Source organism: Leucopleurus acutus, assembly GCF_964270905.1.
Source record: "Leucopleurus acutus genome assembly, chromosome: 13".
In the NCBI taxonomy this organism is placed as follows: domain Eukaryota; kingdom Metazoa; phylum Chordata; class Mammalia; order Artiodactyla; family Delphinidae; genus Leucopleurus; species Leucopleurus acutus.
Genome location: NC_139155.1, coordinates 64,210,850 through 64,237,942, shown reverse-complemented (window position 1 = coordinate 64,237,942; position 27,093 = coordinate 64,210,850). Strand labels below are relative to the sequence as shown.

The following is a 27,093-nucleotide window of genomic DNA, read 5'->3' as shown; positions in this document are numbered from 1 at the left end:
ATGGTTCAGATGTTTTGTGTGTTTTCATTTCTCTAGAAGTGGAATTGCTGGGTCATATGGTCAACTCCATGTTTAACCTTTTGAGGAGCTGCCAGACAAACCATGTGATTTTTTTATCCTGATTTTCTCACTTAACATCAATCATGTGCATTTTCACAAACTGTTAAATGTTCTTCGAGCACTTGACTTTTAATGTTTACAGAATTCCAAATTGTAGTAAACCAATCCCCTGTTATTGGGCATTTAGATTATTTTCAATTTTCATATCATAAACAGCATTTGCATGTGCATCTTTGGGCATCCGGTTTTCCATGCATCTCTGGTGATTTCTGTGGAGCAGATTAGTCAGAACTTTGGATCGCAGGACAGGCAGTTTTAAGGCTCTTGGTGCATGATGATGAATTGCCTTCCAAAAAAGCTGTGTCCATTTGCCTTCTCCCAAGTTGACTTTGAGAATGCCAGTTGCAGACCACCTTATATTTTAATTGTGTCCAAAGGTCTCCAAGGCAGGGTCTTGTTTGGGCATCTTTGACCCCATGCCCAGCTCAGTGTGCAACATATAATACAAGTTCGTGTTACACGAATGAGTGAGAGCAAAGGAAGGCCCCAATTAGTACCAGTGTCTGAGTCACTATGAAGGCCGGCTCTGTAGGACTTGCCACCCAGTTGACATGGGGACTTGGTGCAGACTCATGTGTTGAAAGGCATCTCAAAGTTGAAGTGGCCAATGGGAGAGATGAAGAAACCATACAACATAGTCATTGAGACGGTCTGAAGACGGGCAGGAATTCTTTTTTGTACTCCACTCTGTGGGCAGCTTTATGTAAAGCCCTGGAAGAATGACCTTCACTGAGCTGGTGAGGTCATCAAACTCTCTGTTCACATGGATATCCTGAGGAGAAACCCATTACAAGGCTGTGCGTTATCACTTTCTGAGAACTTGACTGTTTTACTTATGTACCCAAGGTATCAAAGAAACTTATTAGGGCATTAGTTGTCCCAAGCCTGAAGGATTGAAGCTGTAAACACATCTCTGGAAAGGCTTTGACTCAGGCCTGGGTTGAAAAAAATCAGAGGTAGAATAAGCAGTGATTTGTGACTAGACTCTTTTCATAATTTGTATTTGGGGATTCTCTCCTTAATGTTTAACCACCTTAGAAAAGAGTGACATTTTTTCTATATTAAAAAGGCAAAATTGAGTGAAAAGGGGTTCTCATCTCCTGCGCAGTTCCCCAAGTGAATCTTCCAGCACCTGCAGCCAGTACTGGACAGGGAGAGGGGCCACCTTGCAAGAGCTGAACCTGCAAATCCAAACATTGGTGAGCAGTGAGCGTTGTGCCCCCTAAGCCACCTATTCTCTCTCGGCCAATGAAGAACCCTGGTGGGTCTGAGGTGAGACCACCGTGATACCCCACACGGGGGTGGGAGGCAAGTCCGAGTGGCGGCATGACCCAGGTTGAACTTGGATGTGGCCACACCATGTATCTGCCCTGGGCACTCTTTCTCTAATCCCCACTTTTTTCCCTCTAAAATGGGGAAAATTATACCTCCTAGGGCTGTTGGGAGGATCAGAGATGAGTTTTATGAGAAGTTCTTACAGAAAAATCCAGCAGCTCTAGGGCAGACAGTGGATTAGCCTGGACAGACCTGAGAACACCAAAGCAGCCTTCACTTCGCATGGGATTCCTGGACACCTGAGAAACACACACACAGGTGAGAGACGATGAGCCCAGGGAGGCGGGAGGGGTCCCTCATCTTTGTTGATGTGGCTCTGGGCGGCCCCGCTCCCTCAGCTCAGAAGGCACCTCCCTCAGACATGATGCCCTTGGTGAGACTGGAGTCAGGGAAGAAAGGAAGGGAGTGGACACTGACTGAGCCCCCACCCTTCACCCACTCTGTGCTGGGAGCCAAAGACATAGACACACAAGACACACCCTGCCCTTAAAGAGCTCACCGGTACAGGGAGGAGAGGAAAGGAAACATAAAAGTATAATGTGAAGAGTGCCATGAGACCGGGTGCACCAACCCTCCCTGGGAGGTAAAGGGTGGGCAGGGGATAAAACCCCTGAGCTGAGCTTTACAGGTGTGGCGGGTGGAGCTGAGCATTTCAGTAAGAAGAGCTTCAGGATCAAAGCAGGGCTGAGAAATTGCACTGTGTGGTAGGAGAATTGCAAGCAGCTTGGGCTGAGAATGATGTGCCTCAAGGTGGGGGGTGGGGGGTCTGCTGGCAGAGCCCAGAGCCCACATGCTGTGAATGACACGCTAAGCTTGGATTTGTCCAGAGGGGAGTGCCCAACAGATTTAAAGCAGGGGCATGTTTCTGGTGTAGAAAGATCACCTGGAAGCAGGTGGGAAGGAAGGGCCAAGACAGTGAACAGGAGGAGGTGAGAAGGAGAAGCAGGCAGCCCCGTTCCCCCCTCCTCCCCACACTGTTCTTCAGAAGGTGAGATGGAGGGAAGATGTGGAAAGGGAGGGTTCAGCACTGGACCCCAGGCAGGTCTGTGCCGAGCCCCCAGCTTCTGACTCAGTGGGAAGGAACCCCCACCTAGAGGCAGCCCTTCAGGGGGACGACACGTTCAGGTTCAACTCCCAGAATCCAACGTGCCTATTCCCATCAGGGGGATGGTCCAGCAGGTGGCTGGAAATGGGGACCCAGAGCTTAGAGAGAGGTCTGGGTTTCAGCCGGAGCTAGGAGAGGAGTGAGCCTCAGGCTGGGGAAGGGGGTGCTGCTGGGGGCTCCTGTGCCAGCTGAGGGCCATGCAGGGCTGGATGCCCCCAGAGCTGCTGGTACAGTGGTCTTTGTGGGCCTACTCCTCCCTCCCTTCTCTGTTCTCTGCTCTCAGTGATCAGCCACACACTCCCCACTGGAGACAGAATACCTGGATGGCCCCTGGGTTCCAGCAAGGCCAGGGGAAGAGCAGGGTAAGGTGAGGGGAAGCCAGGTGGCCCTGGTCATCTTCAGCAGAGCACAACTCCAGTGGGCTGAGGGGGAGGGGCAGCTGAGAGGGAAGGATGGAGGGGGAGGAGTCTGAAGGAGTTCTTGGGTCAAGCCAGAGATGGGTGAGTGAATGATAAGGGGAAGAAGTGGTCACATGAGGAAGCCAGGGGGCCCCCTACCCCACCTGGGCTCTGGGACCCATGTACCCACTGCCACTGGGGTGAGGAGATGTAGTGGGGGAAGGGTCTGTGTGGACAGGCACAGGCAGGTCTGTGCCGGGGTCTTCCCCATCAGGCTAGCACTCACAGCAGGAATCCTCAGTGTCTGGTTAACCTGCAGGCCCAGGCTCAGGGCTCCCACTGCAGAGATGCGGTTGTTGCTGCAACAGAAAGGCATGTGCATGGTACTGCCTTGCAAACAACTGTGCAGAGCCAGGTTGCCCCCAGGGTCTTGGCTGGAGCTGCTGGTGCAGCCCCCAGGTCCAGCTTCATGCACACGCCAGGGGCCCTGGGCAGGTCAGTGTGTAAAAGCTTCATCAGAGGCTTCGGTGTTCAAGATTGCCCAGCAAACACACCTAGAGTGTTATTCCCCCCACCTCCTGCACCAGCTGCTGCTCCCTGGCCCTCAGCACTCAGCAGGTGCTCCCACGCATCCTGCCCCAGCTGGCACCCCGTTCCTATCCCCATGACAGCCACCCAGCTCCCTCCCCACCTCTTCCTACTCCTGATGGGCACAAACTCCAGGCCTCAGCACTGCTCCCGGCCACTCTGTCTCCACAGTCAGCCCCATGTCCCTCTAACTTAGACCCCAGCTTGACCTTGAATTTCAGCATCTCTCCTCTGGCCATGGCTCCTTCCATAAGGAGGAAAAATGGGCAGGATGGAGCACATGTCCCTGCCAATGGCAGGCAGGCCCAGCTCATTCTGGCAGCCCTGGTGTGAGACTCAGCCGCAGTAGCCCATGACCTGTCTGGCCTCTTCCGTTCCCTCTGGGCTGTGGCTCCCGCTCTGGTTTTCCCAAGAGGCCTGGGACCCTGCCAGGGCCTGGAGGAGCAGCCTACCCATGGCAGGCCCCCTCAGCAGCCGTGTGCTGGGCAGAGAAGACCACTCCTCCTGAAATGGAGGAAAACTCGTGTGGAGCACACACCCCACCCACCCCCGCACCAGGCTCTGCTGAAGATGCCTTACGCGTTTGCACTTCCCAGCTCCTGGCCTCGCAGTACACGTTAAGAGTCCCAATTACAAAGGAGGAACTTGAGTGAGAAGGATGGAGCTGGGCTGTGGCTGCGGCCCCACCATGAGTGCGTGTGGCAGGTTTGGGCACGAAGTGGTAAACAGCAGCAAGATGAGCCCCAGTCCCTGTGTGGCCGTGGGCCTGGAGGCAGGGGCGGGGCACCCCGTGCTCTCACCTCATGTAGACCTCCTCCAACATGTTGTTGGTCTTGAGCCCTCCCCCAGCGCGGAGGCTCCCGGATCCCCACAGCCATTATACAAGATGTCCAAGACCTTCGGGAAGATGTTTGACGGACGCAAAGCAGCAATCCCATGGGACCACATGTGAAGGTGGAGGAAGCCAGTCCCCAGCCTCCGAGCCCAGGAGGCCCGAGGAGCAAAGAGCGTGGACAGAGAGCAGAAGACCACAGAGGTTCCAGAAGAGAGTCCTGGGGCTTGGACGATGGTGACTGGCAGAGTGGAAAGACCAGAAGCAAGCACAGAGGGTGGGTGTGGATGCGAATGAGCCTCAGGACTGGGCCATCTTCCTTGGGCAGCAGGCCCCAGAGACACAGTGATCAAGCTCCCCCCGCCCCGAGTGGGGACCTCTCAAGGGCAGGGCCCCCAAAGCACAGCGCAGCCCAGGGCCCAGAGGGCACCCCAGTGAAGGGCTATTGGATGAAACATACCCAGGGAAATGTGATGGGGAGGAGGGTGGGAGCTCGTGGGTGCCCTGGGGACACAAAGCCTGATCTGTCACCTTGTGGGGCAGGACCCCAGGTCAGCCCTGTCAGAGGGCAAGGCAGTGGCTGCTGTTCCCTGAGGAGGATCCCACAGAGGCAGCCGCCACCAGAAGCATCACAGGCGCCTGTGCTGCCCACTCCCAAGGCCTACGAACCACAAGACCCAAGGGAGCAGGCAGGGTGTTTGAGAGTGTGTGCTGGGATCCCAGGGCGCAAGGCTGTCATCTCAGGGAAGCATCTGCATCTGCCCAGCGGTGAGCATGTGTCACTGGACTGCATAGTGTCCCCACCAGCCGCCTGTATGTGATGTCTCAGAAGGTGTGCGACATTCAGCTGTGGACGCCTCACTTAGTGACATGAGAGTGAGCACAGGGAGACCACATGTTGTCGTCCTTAAGTAGAGCCAGGAAAATGAAAATCACCTGAAAAAACATTCTTTGAGGGCTTCCCTGGTGGCGCAGTGGTTGAGAGTCTGCCTGCCGATGCAGGGGACACGGGTTCGTGCCCTGGTCCGGGAGGATCCCACATGCCGCGGAGCGGCTGGGCCCGTGAGCCATGGCCCCTGGGCCTGTGTGTCCGGAGCCTGTGCTCCGCAACAGGAAAGGCCAGAGCAGGGAGAGGCCCGCGTACCGCAAAACAAAACAAAACAAAACAAAACACATTCTCTGAGCTCTGCTGAAAAGATCCAAGACTCATTTCTGAAGAGCTGCGGAAGATGGGGGGCTGGCGTCTGGGAGACCTGCCCCCAAAGGACAGGCCGGAGGGGCTTACTGGCGAGGCCTCATACCTCTAGTCCCCTGGCGAAGGCTACAGTTCCTGGGCCTCGCAGGTGATTCCAGCTTATGTTAAGCTCAGTGAGTCCTGTTTTCCGCCAGGGCTGGTCCAAGCATCTCCCCTTCAGAAACACCAAGACAGACTTTTTATTCACTTTGTTCATTCCTTCAAAAAGTGATACCGATGCCCGCTGTGGGCTGGGGTCTCTGCTGCGCACCAGCGTCAGGGCGTTGAACCCCACGTGGGCCTGCCCTGCCCTCAAGGAATTCACATTTATTGGAGAAGCTATAAATACAAGTTAATGGGATATAATATAATATAATATATATATATTATATATATATTATATATATATAATATAAATATAAGTTAATGGGATGTTAGCTATTACAGACCGCAACAGGGAGGTATGGGGACAGAGTGGGGGCCAACCCTGCCTAGGGGGTCAAGAAAGCAGAGAGAACCTTGAAGATTGAGGGACACACTGTGCACGTGGGCAGGCACCGTGGAGAGTGGATCTGGGGAGGAGCGGATGTGCTTGTGGAAATGCACACTGGCCTGGCGCTGGGCTGGCCAGGCAAGCCAGTGGAGGAAGGTGGGAGTGACGGGCACTCAAGAGATACGTTAAGAAGTGAGAAGGTGGGTGGGAGGGGGCGGAGACAAGAGGCCAGGGGACCAGTTGGATGGCTTGTGCCACTGTCTACACAAGAGGTGACAGGGCCAGCACAGCTGTGGCAGTGAGGAGGCAGTGGTGTAGAAAAGGAAAGAGCAGGGCTGGGTGGGTAAGAAAGCTGAGAGATATTTTACACATAAAATGGGCAGAAGTCCTACCCACCCACCCCGCTTTCCATTCTGTCAACACTTAGCTGGTCTGACCTGGTCCCAGTTCTCAGCCTCCAGCTGCCCCCCGTGTGGACCTGCTGATCCCTTTCTTCACCTGGATAAGAGCTCCTCATCCTCACCCAGGAAGCCTTGCCTGTTCCACCAGGCTGGGCCGGGCCACTGTGGACCCCATGTCCACTGTGCTTCCATCCTTCCAGGCTCTGGCTGTTAGACCTCTCTGCCTGGCCCGTCTCTCCCACACACCTGGGAGCCCCTCGAGGGATCTGAATCTGAGCCCTGTCCATGGTGCCGGCACCCAGCACAGGCTGGTTTGAAGAAATGCCCAGAGCAGAGGGCTCAGCCGCCAGTTCCACAGAAGTGTTAGCACCTAGGAGAGCTCCCTGCAGGACAGTGAGGACTCCCTGGGCTGCCTCCCAGGGAACCTCCCAGAGAAGGGGGCTCACACCCTGCATCCAGCCCTGGATATGACACCCGCAGTTTCTCAGACATGTACATTGCTCTTCCTCAGACACTCCAGGGCTGGGAGAGGAGGGCGGTGGTCCGCCACTGCTGAAGAGCTGGAGGGTGAGAAAGTTCTATACACATGAATCGGCCTCCTGTAGTTCCAATGCTTGTTCTTCATGACCCCTGCAGCCAACCCATGAGGTAAGTGCCACCCTTGTCTTGGGTCAGGTGGGGAGACTGAGACCCCTAAGGGAGTCTGTCCCACCCACAGATCTCCACTTGGGGAAACAGCCCATCCCTGCCGTGCAGCCTTTGTGGGGCCTTGCCTTCCAGCCCCTCCATCCTCACTGCCTCTCCTGTGCTAACCGTGCAGGCCCAGAGGGACGCCTACCCTTAGTTTGTTGAAAGTCTTCTCTTTTTTTTTTGTTGTTGAACTAATGTTTTTATAGTTACTTTTTTTTTTTTTTCGTGGCTGTGTTGGGTCTTCGTTGCTTCATGCAGACTTTCTGTAGTTGTGGCGAGTGGGGGCTACTCTTCCTTGCAGTGCGCAGGCTTCTCATTGCGGTGGCTTCTCTTGTTGCAGAGCACGGGCTCTAGGCACGTGGGCTTCAGTAGTTGTGGCAAGTGGGCTCAGTAGTTGTGGCTCACAGGCTCTAGAGCACAGGCTAAGTAGTTGTGGCACACGGGCTTAGTTGCTCCGCGGCACGTGGGATCTTCCTGGACCAGGGCTCAAACCCGTGTCCCCTGCATTGGCATGCGGATTCTTAACCACTGAACCACCAGGGAGAGTTTCTCTTTTTTTTTTTTGCAGTACGCAGGCCTCTCACTGCTGTGGCCTCTCCCATCGCGGAGCACAGGCTCCGGACGTGCAGGCTCAGCGGCCATGGCTCACAGGCCCAGCCGCTCCGCGGCATGTGGGATCTTCCCGGACCGGGGCATGAACCCATGTCTCCTGCATCGGCAGGCGGACTCTCAACCACTGCGCCACCAGGGAAGCCCGAGAGTTTCTCTTTTAATTTCACTGATTTCACAACAGTTTTCTTAGAAGGCAGACTGTCTCTCTGGCGGTTAAACTCTAGGGCTGATTCGCCCAAGCCAAGGCTGGCGCCACCCCCACTCACACTAAGCAGTCAGAACAGTGATCCCCGAACTTTCTGGATCAGACAAATCTCCTGGGGCTCCTGTTAAAATGCAGATGCACCCACATCTCCCCCAAGAGGATACAGAGGTTCAGGAGGCCCAGGGCCACGGAATCTGTATTCCTAACCCAGGGTCCCAGGTGATTCTTAAAATCAGTTGGGGTGGTTGAGGACAGGCAGGTAGAACTGCATGTTCCTGGCAAAGCAGCCAGCCCATGCAAAGGCCCTGGGGCATGAACAAAAGTGGTAAGATCAAGGAATCCCACTGATGTCTTCCACAGCACTCGGAATGAAATCCTCATGCCTTTTGCCATGATTTGTAGTTCTGCGGCCCTGCTGTCTCTCCATCCCACAGCTGGACCCTCTCTCCTGGCATAGTAGCCCAGTCACACTGGTGTCTGTGTGCCTGGGAAATAGTTCCTCATCTTGAAATGCTCTCCCTCTGGTCTTGCCATGTCTGATTCCTCCCCCATTGCACATTTCAGCTTAAACATCTCCTCCTTACAGAGTCCTCCCGAGTGGTCAGCTCTCTAAAGCGGGGAGGGGCTCCACATTCGTCTCTAGAATCAAGCCCTGTTTGTTTCTTTTGTAACACAATAATTATGGAGAGTTATCTTGTTAATGTGTGTTCCTTGAGGGCAGGGACTTAGTATACTTCATGGCTGGATCCCTAGTGGCTGTCAGCACCCAGCATATGCAGTGGTGGGCAGTAAGACATTCGGGGAATGGGCCGAGAGTTCTGTACGGGGATGGGGGGGGAGCAGGACCCACAGCATGGATGCTCAGAGTGGTCCTGCCTACTCCACCCACCCTGCCCCAGGAAGATGGTCATGAGTGCCACCATGGTTTCCCTGGCCAGTGGCCGGATGTTACCTGCTTGGTTATTCAGCTGGTTATAGCTCAGGTCCACGGGTTTCAGGCCTGTGTGGGCCAGCAGGAGTTCAGCAAGGTACTGGGCCACCTGCTCCTCCAGGCCATTCCCTGCCAGCTGTGCCTTCTGCACAGCCGGGTTCACCGCCAGGGCGGCACAGACAGCCCAGGATCCCACCGCTCCCAGCTGGTTCTCCGACAGGTCCACATCTGGGGGCCAGCACCACTCCTTAGTGGTGGGATCCAAAGCCAGGCATCACCCTCCTCCCTCCCGCACACCTTCCAGGCCTGACACAGCAGGAGGGGCCTTGCGGTCAGACTGTCCAGGGGTGGATGGTGAGTCTGCCACCCATCAGCTGGGTCCCCTCCGGCCCCAGGCAGCTTCCCAGACCTCAACCCCCACTCCATGTCTCCACGAGTTTTGTCAAGAGGCTAAAACCACCTACTTTGTGGGGCTGTGGAGGACGTCTGCGAGGTAGATGCAGCCACCCCGCTGATGATTTGTGTGTGGCATAACACAGCCCACCCACAGAAGCCCCCACTGCCACATTTCCGGGGACTGCCAGTGACAGCCCAGGTGGCTGTGTGTGGAGCTCATATGTGAGCAGACACTCCGCTGAGCATATGTTTCCCACATACCCAAGGTCTAAGTGGCATTGTTGGGCCCACTTCACAGATTGGAAACTGAGGCTCAGCAAGGTTGGCTCCTTGCCCAGGGTCACCCTGCCGCAGAGGCGGCATTTGAATCCAGCCCTGACAAACTCCAGCACCCTGCCTCCCGCACTGCCCGGCCCCTGACCCTCTGTGCCGCACTCTCCCACCTGCCTTCAGGCACTGGGAAGATGACGTATGCAGGGGTGCTGGCTAGCAGAAGAGGGTAGAGGAGGGGCCCAGCGCTGGGTGCACCACAGAGGGTCTAACTCCACCCCACCCTCCCCACCCTGTGATGAGGCTCTGCCCCCAGCAACACCGGCAGGTCGGGGGGTGACAAGGCCCGGTGTGGAGGTAGCCTGCCCCCCTGTCCCAGGCACGGCACCTACCACAGATACTGCTTTTGCGCAGAGCACCTGCCAGGGCCTCTGTGCCGGCCCCACAGAGCCCACTGTCCTGAAGTTCCAGCCGCTTGATGTAGGGATTGGAGGTCAACACAGAAGCCAGAGCCTGGGCAGCCTGGGGCAGAGAGGGGCCTGAGCCCTTCCCAGAGCTGAGGGCCCCAGATAGCTAGCCAGTACCCAGGCTCTGTTTGCAGGGCTCAGCCCACTCAGTGCCCTCCAGCTGGAAGGACCTCCCCTTCCCACAGGCCCAGGGACACCTGCTTCTCCTTCTAGGCTCCACCCAGGAGCTTCGCTGACTCTCCAGCAAGTTATGGGCTGCTTGCAGGCTCCCCAGCCCTTGTACTGAACTTTGTCATAGCCCCGATCCCACCTGTCACCCATTGTGGGGGATGGGACATGCCTGGTACAGAGCAAGGCTGGGGAGTGTGTGGATGGGCTCAGGAAGGGACCACACCCATGGCTGCTGCTCCCAGGTCCTTGCCCTCCAAGCCTGGCCCCAGGATCCCTCCAGGGGTAGCTGGGGCCCCAGGCCACAGTGCTGCAGGTTGAGCTCTGGGGTGCTCCCTTGGCGCAGAAAGCAGGAAGCAGGCACGACGCTGTGGGCCCAGCAAGACCTCAGGTAGAGGGTGTCCTTGCCCAGTTCTCCAAGCTTATGGGTGCCTGATAGGAGACAGGGATGGATGTGGACCCCTCCCCTGCCTCCATCACTACGCAGCCTTGTTTTCCTTCTAGAGGCATTTCCTCCTGCTAGTAGGGACTGTTGCCCCCACATACAGACAAGGACATTGAGGCTCAGAGAATGCAAATCCTTTCCCCAAAGTCATGCAGCTTGTAGCAGCTGATCCTGGCCCTACCCTGCCTGTCTGACACCAAAGTGCAGGCTGTGTCTTCCGCTGGATTGCAGACCACATACGCTTTATGAACATTTTATGGGGAAGGAAGCTGAAGCAATTCTAAGTTCTATACATCCATTACTTCAGTTTCTCCTGAGGGTTGGGAAAACCCAGCCCTGATCCCACGTCAGGGTGGGACAGCCCTTCTTAGACTGTTTGGCAGGATTTTTGCATCTTAACATCATTCTGGAAGCCTGTTCTAATCATGGAACTCCTGATGCCTCCAGGAACATTACGGAGATGGCACAGGGCTGGAGCGGCCGCCGGCTGCCCCGAAGGTGTCCACGGAGGGATGCGCTCCTGCTGGACAGGGTCCCCTGCCTACTTGGCCCCAGCCTGCCCCCCGACCCGTAGGCACCTTCTTTCTCCTGGTCGGAGTTCGAATCCGCGTCCGAACCCTTCTGGGCCTCCGGGACCCCTGCAGGACGCCCAGCGGCCGCCGCCGCCCCTTCCTCCAGCTCTTCCTTCTCTCCAGGCCCCTCGCAGGGACCCCTCATGGTTACTTCCACTCTGCACTCGCGGACACCGAGGCCGGGACTGCGAGGGCTGCATCGGGAGCGCGGCCAGGGGATGTGGGCGGACCCTCCGGTGCATCGACCTATCGGATGCGATGCATGGCGAACAGGCGCCCGCTGCAGCCAATAGAGAGCCTCCCGGGCGGCAGTTGCCCAGGCGACCCCGAGTTGTTGGTTGCTGCGAACAACGCTGCGGACCCGGGCTGACCTTGACCCGCTCGCAGCCAGGACCGATTGGCGCGTGGCGGGCTTGTCTTCCCGTCGCCCTAGGCGGCTCCAGCATCGCCCCCTTTCCACTCCAGAGACTGGGGGTGGGGCAGCTCCTCGGGGGCGTCACAGAGGAGGCTGGGGGACCTTACAGGGCCTGGCCACCTCCTCTCTGGAGCCAGGGTCTCGCTCCCATTCTGTGGGTCCCAGGTCTCACACGCTTTAGCGTCGCATATGTTGCTCCCTCCACCGAGAACATTCCTCCCCAATGCTGCTTGTTGAACTTAAGATCTGCAAGTGTCAGTTCAGAGGTTGCTTCTTCCGCAAGCTTTCCTTGTCTTCCTCTGGGCTCCTGCTGGCCCATGCCGCCCTCTCACAATACCTATCCCACCTGTCATCACCCCAAGGAGGTGAGGCCAGAGGGCAGTGGACAGAGACTGCTCCTCTCTGTGTGTCTGGGGCCCAGCAGAGGGAGTCTGAAGCGGATGGGAGGCCCAGGGCAACTGGGGGTTGGGCCTGGGAGGTGGAGGCTGAATCCCGTCCTGAGTGTCCCTTTAATAGCTGCTGGCCTGGCCCGGCTTGGCGCCTGCTTCTTGCTTTACCTCCCGTTCAGCTGTGGCTGCAGCTGCTGTGCTGACTCACGCGCCCCAGCCGCCGGCAGGATCTGGGAGCATGGTCTCCCCAGGGGCCGTGGTGGGCTGGGGGCTTCTGGATTACAAAACGGAAAAGTATGTGAGGACCCGGAACTGGCGGGTGGGCGCCTTGCAGAGGTTGCTGCAGCTGGGGGTCATGGTCTACGTGGTGGGGTAAGAGAACGGCTCCTGGGCGTGCTAGCCAGAGGGAGGTCCTGTGAGCAGGCTGGTCCTGCTGGGCTGAGGGGTGAAGGTCTGACTCTTCAGGGGCTGGGCTGGTGGTTGTGGAGCAGGTCAGGAGGTGGGCAGAAGGAAGGCTCTCCGTCTGTCTAGAGGCCAGTGGGGTGTAAGAGCAGGTTGTGTGCTTGGGTGCCCACCTGCATTCTTTCCTGTGCCTTGTTCCCAGCCCCATGTTGGGCTTGGGCACAGAGCAGGATGGGCCCCCATCCCTGCACAGGAGGCCCCCGGCTGACACTTGTGAGAGCTGAAGCACTAAGGCCCCCAGTAGAGACCACCAGTTTAAGCTGGGTCAGGGTAGTCTTTAAAGAGGAAGCTGGATCTAGGCCGGGCAGGGGGAGAGGATTGGCTGGTGAAGGAGGTGGTGGTGGGCATCTCCAAGCCCATGGGTGCCTGGTGAGGGTACTGGTTCTCCTATGCATGGCCAGAGCCTCTGGCCTGTGCAGGGTGTTTGGTGTGGGAAATGAGGTGGGGAGTAGGTGGGGCCCCTGAATGCTGGCCTGGGAGCCTGGAGGGTATCGGGGGAGAGACTGAGCAGGTGGTCCCAGATCTGCCGTGTGCTGGGGACATACCATACCACCTGTTGCCTCCTTCTCAGGTGGGCCCTCCTCGCCAAAAAAGGCTACCAGGAGCAGGACCTGGACCCCCAGATTTCTGTCATCACCAAACTCAAAGGGGTTTCCGTAACCCAGATCAAGGAGCTGGGGAACCGGCTGTGGGATGTGGCTGACTTCGTGAAGCCACCACAGGTGGGTGACTTGGTGCTGCTGCCAGGTACTGGCACCTCTGATACCACCCCTGCACCGAGTGTGTGCAAGAGAGGGATGTGATGCCAGAGGGGGTGCTGGTGCTGTCACAGGGCCACGCTCAGGAAGGACCTTACAGAGGAGTGGTGTCTGGACAGGGCTTTCAGGGATGTGTAAGAGGTTTCCGTGCAGAGGAGGTGATGTGTTGGGAAGCCAGACCAGAGGGATGCATTTACAAAGTCTGCATCTGGAGTAGATAAAGAAGATGTGGTACATGTATACAGTGGGATATTTCTCAGCCATAAAAAAGAATGAAATAATGCCATTTGCAGGTACATGGATGGACCTAAAGAGGATCATACTAAGTGAAGTAAATCAGGCAGAGACAGACAAACGCCATATGATACCACTTATATATGGAATCTAAAATATGACACAGATGAACTTATCTATGAAACAGAAACAGACTCACAGACATAGAGAACAGACTTGTGGTTGCCAAGGGGGAGGGTAGTGGGGGAGGGACGGATTGGGAGTTTGGAATTAGCAGATGCAAACTTTTATATACAGGATGGATAAACAACAAGGTCCTACTGTATAGCACAGGGAACTATATTCAGTATCCTGTAATAAACCATAATGGAAAAGAAAAAAATAAATTAAAAGTCTGCATCTGGAAAGGAGAGGAGTGTCTAGGAGCTCAAGGCTTGAGCTTGAGGGTGGGGTGAGAGGGGTGCAGGGTGCCGAGACCTGGAGCTTCCTGGACGCCTCCTCTCTGACCTGGAACACTGCTGTCGAGTGCTCCTCCTCTGCCCCTCCCATGATGCATTTCCGGCAACTTCTCCCTCCACCCGATTGTCCACAACCTTAGTTTCCTCCTCTGTCCTGCTGGTGCCCAAATTCTAACCCTGGTGACCACCTGCCCTGAGTACAGCTGCCTCCTGGGTGCACACCCACCACATCCAAAGAGAAATCATCTCCCTCTCCCAGTGTGGCCTTTTGTCATCCAATGACATCCACCAGTGCCGAGGCTGGACCTGCTGGATGCCTTACCGTCCCTCCCTCCTGTTCATACCATTTCCTAACAGCTTTCACAACTGCTCACACCATCCCTGAATGGCTGAGGTCTTCTGGTGGGTCCCCATGCGGCATCCAGGCTGAGTCTGCCAGCCCTTACCTTTGACCCTTAGGAGGCTTCCTTTCATGATGGTGGCCATGAAGCCCCTCTAGATCCTGACTACCACCATACCGCTGCCTCTGCCTCTGCCCAGCCCTCGCCTCCCCTTCCTGGGCGTGCATCCCCCACACCCGCTGAGCTCTCATGTGCAGCACAGAGGCGCCAGTCATCTTTTGTCCAAACAGAGCTTACCTCCGGCTCCCCTGGCCCCTGGCCATGCCTGCAGTGAGGGGCACACCTCCCCACCTGGATCTTCAGTGCCTGGAAGCAGGAGGCTCTTGGAAAATTCTGGTTGAGCAACTAAATGAATGTGAGAGGCACACATGGGCTCAGAAATGGCCAGCAGCCCAGCCAACCTCCTGTCTCTGCCTCCCTTGCCTCACTGGAGAGCATTTTCCTGGGGCTCAGGGCTGATGACCCGATGGGGCCAGGGCCCCTTCCCACACAAGCCAAGCTGCTGGCTTCTGGCATCTCCCGATGGGAGCGGGGAGCAGAGACCAACCCTGACACTTGTCTTCTAGGGAGAGAATGTGTTCTTCTTGGTGACCAATTTCCTTGTGACGCCAGAACAAGTTCAGGGCAGATGCCCAGAGGTAAGGCTGCCTGAGGGCTTCCCAGCGGGTTCCTAGTTCCAGAATCTCCTGCTGCTGTCCCCCATGAGGTGTCCAGGCCCTTCCACATCCTGGTCCCACCTCTGGGCATTCTGGAGGTTGTCAGGGTAACACCCAGAATGGGGCACAGTGCTCAGGTGGGCTCTTATAATAGCAAGAGGCAAGCTGGGGGACTTCCCTGGTGGTGCAGTGGTTAAGTATCCGCCTGCCAATGCAGGGGACACGGGTTCGATCCCTGGTCCCACATGCTGCAGAGCAACTAAGTCCCTGCGCCACAACTACTGAGCCCACGCACCACAACTGCTGGAGCCCATGTGCTTAGAATCCATGCTCTGCAACAAGAGAAGCCACCACAATGAGAAGCCCCAGCCCCACAATGAAGAGTAGCTCTCGCGCGACACAACTAGAGAAAGCCTGCACGCAGCAACGAAGACCCAGTGCAAACAAAAAGAAACAAAAAAAAACAGGCAAGCCCTTTTCTACGCACAGCCTCTATTAATGTGTGCTGGGGCAGCTTCCATTTTTGTGTGCAAACAGCACACTCCTGCTTATGCTGCACTCAGGGTCCCTTATGGTCTCTGGGTACTTTTCACTACAACTGTGGTCAAGCCCGTCTCCTGCCATCTTCAGATCCATTTCTTATCCAGAAATGCAGATCCTCCCCCTGAAATCTCACCTTTTCCCCTTGCCTAGGGATGTCCCAGGGATCCCGCCTCTGTCACAGAGCCCACTGACTCTTCTCTCCAGCTGTGGATTTTTTTCCAATTTTTTAAATTGTGATAACATACATGTAACATAAAATTTACAATCTTAACCATTTTTAAGTGTACAGTTTCCTAGCTGCGGATTTTGTTTGAACAGTCAGGAACCAGGACATAGCCTTGGAAGCCTACCTCCATGGTGACATCTTTCTTTAATCGAGGCTAAAAGTTAATTGCTTGCTGGGCTGGAGAGTAACTGTGTGGTCCCTGCCCCTAAGTCCTGGTCGTTGGTCCCACCACAGTTGCTGGGGATGTCACATGTCCCTGGTCGGCCCCATCCTCAGAGGAGGTGATGTGTGTGCACTGGGCAAACGCATGATGTCCTTCCCTTTCCAAATGCTCAGATGACGCCTATTTATTGTTCAGTGTGGACTGTCCTGAAATTTTTCTGGGGCCATGGTTCTGCATTTTCTGGAATCCATGGGATTCCTCTTTGCCCTGTGTCCCAGCTTCTGGCTTGTCCCATGAAACTGACCACCAGATCTGACCACCCGGCTTCCTGAGAGCAGCTCCTCTGAGGGTCCTGATCGTCTGGTCCCTCCCAGCACACCGTGCTCCCTGTACTGTTACAGCTTCAGAAACCTGCTGAGCCTCCCCCGGGGCTGCAGAAGTCCAGCCTGCATACGCCAAGGAGCTTCTGCACAGACAGCCCAGCCACGATGCCAGGTCCTGCGACGGGGGCAGAGGCTGCAGCTAGGAGCCCCAGGGAGGCGCCTCCTCTGCCAGCTCAGGGCCTCAGGAAGGGTTTCCCACTGGACTCAGAGACTCAGTCAGGATCTTGAGGCTATCCAGGCAGAGGGGGCTGTGTGGGCAAAGGCCCCTGCTGTATGGGGTGAGGCATCTCTGGGGTCACCTGCTGCTCAGTGGGGTTGGAGCCTGTTTGGACTGGAGTGGGAAGGGTGGAGCCCAAGATATCAGGGCCCCAAGAGCCCTGCTGTGGAGCTGAGCTTCATCACAGGAGCATGAGGGGCGCAGAGGGGCTCAGGGGAGGGGCGCTTCATCTTCTGTGCCTTGGGAGGGATGATTCAGGCTGCTGGATGGAGGAGAATGAGACTGAGATGGGGACCCATGTTGGTCACCATGGGGTCTGGACAAAGGAGATGGTGGCCCAGCCAGGGTGGAGAAGAGGGGCAGATTCAGGACACAGGTAGGGACAGCAAGGCAGAGCAGGTGGCTCCACACTGTCCTCTGCCCTCTAATCACATTTGGCTCAGAGCCCCTGAGCCCTTCTTACCACCAGATGCTGTGTCCCCCCTGCTGCCCCTGAACTGGGTGCCCTGGGCAGCAGCGTCAAGCCTCAGCCGGGACAGAACTACAGAACTGCGTCCGTGAGGCTGTGCCTTCCTTTCGGGGCCTGGGACCCCCGGAAAGCTCACCACCTTCCCCTCTTGGCTGATCCCCAGAACTCTGTCGCTGTGTGCAGGCACCTATGTCCCTGTTTTACAGAAGAACCAGCAGGGAAGGGAGGAGCCTGTGTACTTCCCAGGCCCCTCCCACCAGGGCCGCCCCCTTGGTCAGCCCCCAGCACCTCCACCCTGGCATGAACTCACCTTCCCCACTGTCCTGCCATCTTCCCTGTTCTGTCCTCTGAATTGGACCAGAGGAGCTAGGCCTGGATGAACCACTTCTTTTTTTAAAAATATTTATTTATTTGGTTGTGTGGGGTCTTAGTTGCTGCAGGCGGTCTCCTTAGTTGTGGCTCGCCAGCTCCTTAGTTGCGGCATTCCAACTCTTAGTTGCGGCATATGGGATCTAGTTCCCTGACCAGGGATCAAACCTGGGCCCCCTGCATTGGGAGCGCAGTCTTATCCACTGCACCACCAGGGCAGTCCCCCTGGATGAACCACTTCTGCCCCCACAGAAGTAGCAGGGCAGGAGTCTTGCTCAGCCTTGGAATACAGCAATTGCACCCCTACCCAGCCAGGGCTGTTCGCGCCCCCCTTTCATTTGCACCCTCCAGCTTTCTCTTGGGCCCCCAAACTCAGAGATCCCTGAGAGGCTAAGGCAGGGAGGGGCGAGTCCCTGTGGACTGCAGGGCAGGTCACGGAGGAGGCTTCCCTCGGCCCTTGGCAAGTCTGCTCTCTCACCCCTAGCACCCCTCCATCCCGCTGGCTAGCTGCTGGGCCGACCAGGACTGTCCTGAAGGGGAGACAGGGACCCACAGCCACGGTAACCGGCCCCCCCAACCCCCACCTTGCAGTGCTTCCACTGGAATGGGGGCTCCGGGGGCCTGGTGGGACCCAGGGTGGCTCACCAGTGCACATGGTGCCTCTGCGTCTCTCTGTCAACGGCCCCCTCCCCACCCCTCCCCAGGCCCCATGGAGATTTGAGGGCCTGGAGTTCGTCTTGCATTTTCAAGGCATAAAAACGGGCCAGTGCGTAGTGTTCAACGGGACCCACAGGACCTGTGAGATCCGGGGCTGGTGCCCAGTGGAGAGTGGTGCTGTGCCTGTGTAAGTCTCCCCCGCATCCTCCATCCCTGCCCCAGGACCACAGAGCCTGCTACTCACCGCCCCCCACCCCCCCCCCGCCCTGCCCCCTGCCCCACAGGAAGCCCCTGCTGGTCCAGGCCGAGAACTTCACGCTGTTCATCAAAAACACCGTCACCTTCAGCAAGTTTAACTTCTCCAAGTAAGGTGGGAGGGTCCTGGCTGGTCGAAGACCCTCTGTGTCTCCTGCCTGGCCTGACCCTGGCCCACCCCTTTCAGGTCCAATGCCTTGGACACCCAGGACCCAACATATTTCAAGCGCTGCCGCTACGACCCGCGCTCCAGCCCCTCCTGCCCTGTGTTCCGCATCAGGGACCTCATGGCTGCAGCTGGAGGGGTCTTTGAGGACCTGGCGCTGCTGGTGGGTCTGTGGAGGGGGCAGGGTTCCGGGAGGGCTGGGAGAGGGCCCCGGGCCCCAAGCCAGTGGAGCAGTGCTGTGCTGTGTGCAGGGCGGTGCCATGGGCATCCACGTCCACTGGAACTGCGACCTGGACACCAGGGCCTCTGACTGCTGGCCCCACTACTCCTTCCAGCTGCAGGAGCGGAGCTACAACTTCAGGTGCGGCCCCCACTGCCCACCTGCTCCGAGCCAGGTTCTCGTCTGCCTGTCCTCCTGTGGTGGCCGGCACAGACCACCCCTCCCAGAACTCTGGATGGCCACTGTATGTGGGAGGGGGGCCCAGGGGAAGGAGGAGGTGGTCTCAGCTCCACGACCCCCAACACAGGCTCCATCCAGCCTCCCTCCTGAGCCTTATCTCCTCCACCCCAACCCCTGCTGCTGCTGGGACCCCTCCCCCAGCCCCTCCTCCCCCATCCTGCCTCTAGCACCTCCCTCCACTGCACAGGGGGCTTTCTTTTTTACTTTTCCCTTAAGGTTTCATCAAAAAAATTACAAAAATCTATAGAAAAGTTCAAAAATTAGTACCGTGAACACCCATATAGCTGTCATCTGGGTTCACCAGGGTTTTTTTTGTTTTTTGTTTTTACCATTTTGACACGTTTGCTTTCTCTCTCCTCTCTAGACTGAGCTGGATATATTTAGATAGATTTCAGACCAAACCATTTGAAAGTAAGGAGATGTCCGGCAGACACTCACCCCTCCCCAGGCTGTCCTGAGAATAAGCACCTTTCCCAAGTGACCGCTGTCCTGTTGTCACATTCAAGAAATTTAACACTGGCAGAATGAATCTAATATTTAAATTTCCCCAATTGTGCCAATAATAGTCCAAAATCTTTTTATTTTCCAATCCAGGGTGTACTCAAGGAACTTGCATTGCATTTATTCTCATGCCTTTGAGTCTCCCAAGCAGACCTTCCCCTGCTGCTGCCCAGTGGGATCCTATGTTTCTGCCACCTCATGTCACCTCGTCACTTGCGTGCACACACACACGAGCGGACCTTGCCTGGACTGGTTTCACTGACCTCCCCTGCCCTTTGCAGCTATGTGGAGCTGGCCCCCACCTGTGCTCTGCTCCCCTTAGTTCTGTGCTCTCGCTGGTACTGCTTTGTCTAGAACTCCTTCCTGATCCCTGGAAAACCAACCTGCGTGTCCCCACTGCAGAAAGCCTTCCCTGGTTCCTAGGGGAGAGTGAGCTACCCCCTCTGGACCCTCACAGCCCTGGGCCTGCCCCCCAGCTCCCCCTGCCCCCACTGCAGGCATCTATTTAGAGACCCCTCTACCTCATCCCCTCAGCAGGCAGGGAGCTCCTGAGAGGCGGGTCCTGCTTGCTCTTTCCCTGTATCCTCAACAAAAAACCCAGGACTCAGGGTAGGGCTGGGGGTTTGTGGAGTCAGTGGGTGAGTAAGATGGAGGCCTGGGAGGGCCAGCCTGGCCGGGAAGCGGGCAGAACAGGCCACCAGACTCTCTCCTGCCCCCAGGACGGCCACTCACTGGTGGGAGGCCTCGGGTGTGGAGGTCCGGAGTCTGCTAAAGCTCTACGGGATCCGTTTTGACATCCTCGTCACTGGGCGGGTAGGTGGGCAGGGGCGGGTGGGTGGGGGGTGACAGGCACGGCTTAGAGGCTTACCCAGTTCTCTCAGGCAGGGAAGTTCGGGCTCATCCCCACACTCATCACTCTGGGCACAGGAGCAGCTTGGCTGGGCGTGGTGAGTCTGGCTCAAGTGTGCTCCCTCTGGCTTCAGTGAATGTGGGCCCAGGCCCATCCGATGGCACAGCCGAGCCCCCTGACGTTAGGTCTAGTTGGGGGGAGGTCTGGGGAGGTGGCGGGAGGACGGGTTGGGGGCCGGGACACAGGTCAGTCCTACCTCTCCCAGATCACTTTCCTGTGTGACCTGCTGCTGTTGTACGTGGATGGAGAAGCTCATTTCTACTGGAGGACCAAGTATGAGGAGGTAAGCTGCTGGCCTGCCTGGCGCCTGGGCTCTGCTACACTTCTGGGGAACGTCGGCCTGAGCCCCGACCTGCTGTCCTTATCTGCAGGCAAAAGCTCCAAAGGTGACCGCCAGCCCTGAGCAGACAAAACCGGCATCTGCACCCCTGCATCTGGCTGCCCAGGCTCCTTAGAGGGGCCCCAGCGCCTGTCCCAACGGCCAGGGCTGCTACCAGGAGCTGGACACCAAAGCCTTGGCCCTGGTGCCTGCTTGCTGGCCCATTCCTGAGGCCTGTTCCCTGCTGTCAGGGGTCGGGGCTGGGAAGGGAGGGGCCTTGCCTTGGGAACCTCATGGATGGAGCCCCAGCAGGACCAGGGCAGGGAGTGGGAGAATTCCATCCTTCAACTCCCAGGCACACTGTCCCTACCCTGACTCTGGCCTCGGCAGGGTACTGCCCAGGGAGCAGCAGAAGCTACTATTGCACAGAGACCTGCAGCGGAACATGTCCCAGGGCGCTGGTCACAAGGGCTCCAGCTGTGTCTGGAGAACTCTCTCCCAGCTCTGTCACCAGGGCTTCCAGCAGCGGCTCACTCACCAGTGGTCAGCACAGACCCTCCACTGGCTGTGCAGGCTCTAGCCCTCTCCCCTGGCAGCACCCCCATTGTAGGTAGAGCCCCCACCCTCTCAGCGCCGTTCCAGGGTCTGTGCTGCCGTAGTCTAGGGCAGGGTAGAAAGAGGTCTGACAAGAGGGCTAGCTGTCTCTGCTGCTCTGGTGCTGGGTACCTGGGGCTTGTCCCCACCCAGTTTGGGGGGGTCATCCATGGAATTCAGACTGGGGCAGGCAGATGATCCAACCCACTAGGACCTGGCAATGGCGCATGCACCAGCCCTTCCCGGTGGCAGCCCTCAGACTGTGGAGGGCTGGGATTGGGAGAAGAGGATGGAGAAGCTGAGTTGGTGGTCATTGGGTCCTTTGGGACCGTCTGTGTGCTCCTTGGTGACACCCAGCTCAACCTCCTAGAACTGTGGGGGTGGGGAGAATGTATATCTGGAATTCACTGCTACCCAAGGTCACACACCTAAGAACCAGCCCGAGGCAACTGCTCGAAGGAGGCCCTGTCCTTCGCTTCGGGTGGAGCCCAGTGGCCAGAAGGAATGCCCCAAACAAATTCCAGAGGCCCCGGCAGGCTGGCCTGGATCTGGCTGTGACGTCCTCACAGGGTGTGAGTCCTGCCCGCTGGAGAACTCCCCATGCGCCAGGGAGCCTACAGCTGGGAGGGAGGGACTGGCTGCAGGGGTCTGACCCTGTCTTGGCCCCAGGGGAGCGGCAGGGCTTTGGGAGTGCCCACCTGGGAGGCGAGGGGCTGCTTTCTCATGGGGCCCGGTGACTAGGCATGCTGGCCGCTTGCCGGGGCAGTGACATGGGCCAGCTGGGGAGGGCAGGGTTGGGGTTCAGGCTGGGCTAGCATCTGGAACCATCTGGCATCTGGAGCCTCAGCAAAGCCTTGGGGTCCCTGATGCCTCGCAATCCCCAGAGCAGTGTCTCTGGGGAGGCAGGCCACAAAGGTCAGGGTGAGAGAACATGGCCCTGAGAGCTTTACCGGGGTGGGGTCCCATGTATGGGGCCCAAAGAAAGCTGATGTATGGCTTCAGGGTCCAGGAGTAAAGCCTGTCGACAGCAGCTTCCTGCGTGCTCCTTACAGGCAGAGACGGGAGCTAGTGGTGCCTGTGGTGGGCACAGCATCACCTGGGAGACGAGTGGGCAGTGCAGGGTGGGCCTGGGGACCCCACCCCAAGGACCAGGGGGGCTGGAAGGCACTTGGGGCAGGTTCAGGCTCTTTCGCACGCATCCCCTGGGGCAGCTGGAGAGCAGCACCAGGGTCTGAGCTTGGAAACAGCTGCTGCCTCAGTCTGCACACAGTGCGCACCCCAGGGTAGTCGCGCGGGCACGTGGATATATGCTTGAAGCTGTGTGTGTGCCTCTGCCTCCCTAGGCAGGCCTCAGGCACATGCCATGCTCTGGAGAAACCAAGGGGACCCCGAACTCTGCTGCCCTTTCTAGGTGGCCTCCTTGGGGCCCGGGCATTTCTGTCTGGACCCATCCCCCAGAGGAGGGGAGCCTGACACTGCCCCTCTTGTACCTAGTGCATATGGGTGTATGTATAGTGCCTTCTGAGCAGGGCAGAGGGCACTGGCCTGAGTGTCCTCGACTAAGGGCTGTCCCAGGGCTGGCATCTCCCCCTTGCAGAACTTCTGCACCTTTGCTTTGCACTGGGGACAATCGCGTGGTTCCTGGGGGCAGGTGAGGACTCAGTGCCGCAAAGAACAATGGACACGACACAGGCCACATGGCTGGCTAAGCAGTTATTATCATGGATTCCTGAGGCTGGGGCTTCTTCCCGACCCGCCCTACCCCACCTGCCCAGGTTGCTGGAGTTGGACATAAACTGGAAGGCACTGCACAAAGAGTCCACCACACCAGTGCTGGCCACACCGGCTCCAAAGACTCAAAGCTCAGCCCCTGAACTACAGTCCGAAGGACCCCCCTAGCGTGGGCAGGCCCGCAAACCGGAGCTGCCTTGGATGGAGGGCAGGTAGCTCTCATGGACTGCTGGGCTCCTGGGCTGGCACCTGGCTGGGGGGCTGCACAACCTGCACTGTCTCCTCCAGGCTGCCGCTAGAGAAAACCACATAGCGTGTGATGGTCAGCCCCGGTAGCTCCCGCTGGTTCTCCTTGCTGTGCCAGATGCCATAGCCGAAATATACCAAGAGTCCTGCAGGGGTGGCGCGAGCATGAATGGCAGGTCTCAGCCCTGCTCGCCCTCCTCACCCTCCTCCTGCAGCCGGCCCAGGACACCAGCCTGGCCCCCCACTCACCAATCAGCAGCCAGATGGAGAAGCGCACCCAGGTCAGGTAGCTCAGCTTCAGCATGAGGCAGATGTTGAGGAGAATGCTCAAGGCTGGAATCAGGGGCACCATGGGGATCTGAAGGGGCAAGAGTAGGGCTGGGCTGGGCTGCAGGGGAGGCTGCTGGCCCAGGGCCCAACTGCTCTAGAGGCCTCAGAGCCTTTCTCTGCCTCTGGAGATTCTGGAGACCAGGGCCCGCTCACAGACACAGGTGGATGTGCATGCTGCCTCCCCAGCCTGTGAGCCGTGGTCATCCCGCTGCAGCAGAGGATGCGGGGGAGAAGGGAGCTGGTGGGCTGACAGCAAGTGGGTGTTGGGAGTGGAGAGAGGTACCTGGAAGGTGTCCTGCTGGCGTTGCTGCTGGTGGGCCCCCAGGACGAGGAGACTGAGCAGAAACATGATGCTGCAGAGCAGAAGCAGCAGGATGTAGCCCCAGCGAGGGAGGTGCAGGGCTGAGTCCCCGAAGATCAGCACACAGCCCAGGGTGATGGCTGAGGCCACCAGGACGCAGATCGCTGAAGCCACGGCCACTCCAGGGCTGCACCTATCCAGGAAGCCCAAGTAGGGCCTCAGGGCTGGCCGCAGCTGCCCAGGCTCGGGGGCTGGGACCTGCTCGGTGCCCACCAGCTCTATGTGGTCTGAGAAGGAATTGTACTCCTTGGCCGCAGGGCGGGGGCTGGCTGGGCTTGGGGAACTGGACAGAGGGGCCTTCTGGAATCGCAGCACGATAATGCTGATGGCCACGAAGGTGTAGGCCAGCAGTGTGCCAATGGACAGGAACTGGACCAATGCCTCGAGGTCCAGCAGCAGCGCCACCAAAACCGTGAGAACCCCGAACACCAGGATGCCTACCAGAGGCACCTGTGTCCGGGGGTGCACGTAGGCAAATGCCTGGAAGAATAACCCGTCGACGGCCATGGCGTAGACGATGCGGGGAAGGCAGAAGAGACCGTTGAGCAGGACAGTGGTCATGGCTGCAGCAGAGGGCGGGGGCTGGTCAGCATGGCACATAGACACCCCACGGGCCACGGCTGGGGCACCTCGGGAGCATGCGCACGAGTCTGTCTGGGTTCTCAGAGTGAGCCTGAATGCCTATAGGGTGCAGGATTGTCACTACCCCAACCCAGGAGTGGGACACCTCAGTTTAGGTCACAGGCCACTGGGGAATCTGGTGAAGGCTGAGTACCTCTGTCCAGGAAAGGACACAGAAGCACACGCCCAGACCGACATACCATGTACAACAGGGAGTGGGTTGAGTAGGTCTCTGCCAACAAGCCTGGGTGGAGTCTAATAAGTAGCCCGTTCCCGGGTCCATTATACAACTGGTAAAACTGAGGCCCAACTGGAGATGTGTTCCCCGGGAGGCCAGGGCAGGACCCCACTTACCGCAGATGGAGCCAGTCGCCACGAGGTAGCCAGCCCAGCTGTAGCCCCGCTGGTAGAAGGCGTCAGCGAGTGCTGAATTAGGGTCCAGGCTGTGCCAGGGCACCATGAGGGTGAGCACCGTGGAGACCAGGATGTAGGCGCTGGCTGCGAGGCCAAGCGAGATGGCAATGGCCAGGGGCACGGCTCGCTTCGGGTTCCGGGCTTCCTCACTAGAGGCGGCAATAACGTCAAAGCCCACGAAGGCATAGAAGCAGGTCGCGGTGCCGGACATGATACCGGAGAAGCCGAAGGGTGCAAAGCCGCCCTCCTCCTTGCCCCAGTTGTGTGAGCGGGCGAGGACAAACCCCAGGATGATGATGAAGAGGATGACGACCATGCTGATGGCAGATAAGGTGTGGTTGAGCCAGGAGGAGACACGGGCTCCGCAGGAGACGAAGGTGGAGGCCAAAAGTAGGATGCCGGCAGCCAGGAAGTCAGGATATCTGGCCAGGAGGGGCACCTGCCAGATGCCCACATGGGCCTCGGTGAAGTTGCGGATGTGGTGGTCGAACATGGCGTCCAGGTAGCCGCTCCAGGCGCGGGCCACAGCAGCACCAGCTATGACGTACTCGAGCACCAGGTTCCAACCGATGAGGAAGGCCCACAGCTCGCCCATGGACACATAGGTGAACAGGTAGGCAGAGCCTGTGCGGGGCACGCGTGCCCCAAACTCAGCGTAACACAGGGCCGCCAGCAGGGAGGCCACGGCGGCCACAGTGAAGGACACGATCACGGCCGGGCCGGTTATCTCCTTGGCCACGGTACCGGTGAGCACATAGAGGCCCGAGCCCACCATGGCCCCCACTCCCAGCAGGGTCAGGTCCAGCGCGGACAGGCAGCGCTGCAGCGATGTCTCCATGGTGGCCTCCTCCAGCGGCTTCAGCCGTTTCAGCTTCTGGCAGAAGCGCGCCAGGCCAGCAGTGCTGGGCAGTCCTGAAGCCATTGCAGGCAGCTGAGAGGAGCACCAAGCCAGCTGCTGGCACCTACCAGGGCCAGAGGGGAGTGACAGGCTGCCCAGCCTTCCGTCCTCCCTCTGATCCCACCCAGGGGTAGTGAGTCGCTTAACACTGGCCTGCCAGAGGGCAGGGCTGGGACAGGGGTGGGTGGGAGGCCCTCTCCGCCTCAGGGGCTCCATGGTGGAGCCGAATCTGGGCCTGTTGGTGGGGGTGGGGGTGGATCCTGAGGGTGAGAAGGGGGCAGCCCCAGGGAGCATGGCTGGGAACCAAGCCCCTGTGATCTGGGATCCCAGAGCGAGGGGGAAACCCGAGGCTTCCCGGGAGCTGGGCCAGGCCTCCAGGACGCGGAACAGGAGCGGAGCTGCAGCCCTGGGCGTAGCCCAGGCGGCCACCTGGCCCCAGACATCGCGGTTCCCCCCTTCCCCGCCCCGCTGGACTGGAGGAACAGCGCACCTGACGCGAGCCGAGCCGGGGAGCCCTGGGCGTGGCGCCGGATCCCTGGGCTCGGCGCTGCACTGCCGGCCCCAACATGCCGCCGCCGCCCCTGGAGCCAGTTTCGCCTCACCCTGTCCCCAGGTACCTGAGCCTTCGCCTCCTCCTGGGCCTGAATCTGTTTCCGCTGGACTCTGCGACCCACCTACTGTTGCCACCGCCGCTGCCGTCGCTGCCGCTCTGCACGCTGAGCCTGCCCCGCCTGCGGGTGAGGTCAGTGCGCAGAGCCCGCCCCAACCCCCAGGGCGCCAGACCCAGCACCGGGCCCCACCTCGCTGTCACAAACACCCAGGTAGCCCACCCCCTCTTAACTCACCAGGTCCTAGGGATACCCTATCATTGTGTCTGCTTCACAGATAAGGAAGCCCAAGCCACCAGAGTGGCCTCGCAGCCAGGTGCAGGTTAAGGTCCAGGTCTGGGGGTGGGGGTCTGGAGCCCACACGCGTTCCACTGGGGCAGACACCCTCTTTGATCCCTCCTCCCCACATGTGCATTCCACCCCGCTAGGCACCATCCAGCCACCCCCAACTCCGGGGGTGTGGGGGCGCAGAAGTCAGGCAGGCCCTGGTAAGCTGAGGGTAGAGGTCTGGCTGAGTGGCTCTGGACAGTCCTGACCTCCCCCGCACAGTGGGATGGCAGGAAGCCACCTCACACATTGACGAAGGAGTGCCTGGCTTCAGGAATGTCCTGTGAATT

General features: G+C 58.4%; 3 protein-coding genes across 3 annotated transcripts; 1 reads left to right on the top strand and 2 right to left on the bottom strand.

Annotated features, from left to right (window-relative positions):
• Positions 1-758: 758 nt before the first annotated feature.
• On the bottom strand, positions 759-11,407 carry LRRC74B (leucine rich repeat containing 74B; the record flags this gene model as incomplete). Its single annotated transcript, XM_082853729.1, is given in 12 exon segments — positions 759-823; positions 826-892; positions 1,599-1,694; positions 3,245-3,317; positions 4,347-4,386; positions 4,389-4,461; positions 5,680-5,755; positions 5,757-5,787; positions 8,966-9,172; positions 10,003-10,149; positions 10,552-10,677; positions 11,269-11,407. Coding segments are annotated over 12 exon segments (1,140 nt in total).
• Positions 11,408-12,304: 897 nt separating this feature from the next.
• P2RX6 (purinergic receptor P2X 6) lies at positions 12,305-20,817 on the top strand (the record flags this gene model as incomplete). Its single annotated transcript, XM_082853336.1, is given in 14 exon segments — positions 12,305-12,438; positions 13,100-13,250; positions 14,946-15,017; positions 17,890-17,964; positions 18,128-18,249; positions 18,347-18,427; positions 18,505-18,646; positions 18,735-18,855; positions 18,858-18,919; positions 18,922-18,947; positions 20,146-20,257; positions 20,326-20,391; positions 20,560-20,637; positions 20,726-20,817. Coding segments are annotated over 14 exon segments (1,326 nt in total). The 3' UTR covers positions 20,810-20,817.
• A 2,400-nt stretch (positions 20,818-23,217) lies between these two features.
• On the bottom strand, positions 23,218-25,934 carry SLC7A4 (solute carrier family 7 member 4; the record flags this gene model as incomplete). Its single annotated transcript, XM_082853728.1, has 4 exons — positions 24,911-25,934; positions 23,858-24,498; positions 23,494-23,602; positions 23,218-23,390 (listed from the first exon to the last, which is right to left on the bottom strand). The coding sequence occupies exons 1-4, from the start codon at positions 25,890-25,892 to the stop codon at positions 23,218-23,220; spliced, it is 1,905 nt and encodes a 634-aa protein (XP_082709854.1). The 5' UTR covers positions 25,893-25,934.
• Positions 25,935-27,093: the final 1,159 nt, after the last annotated feature.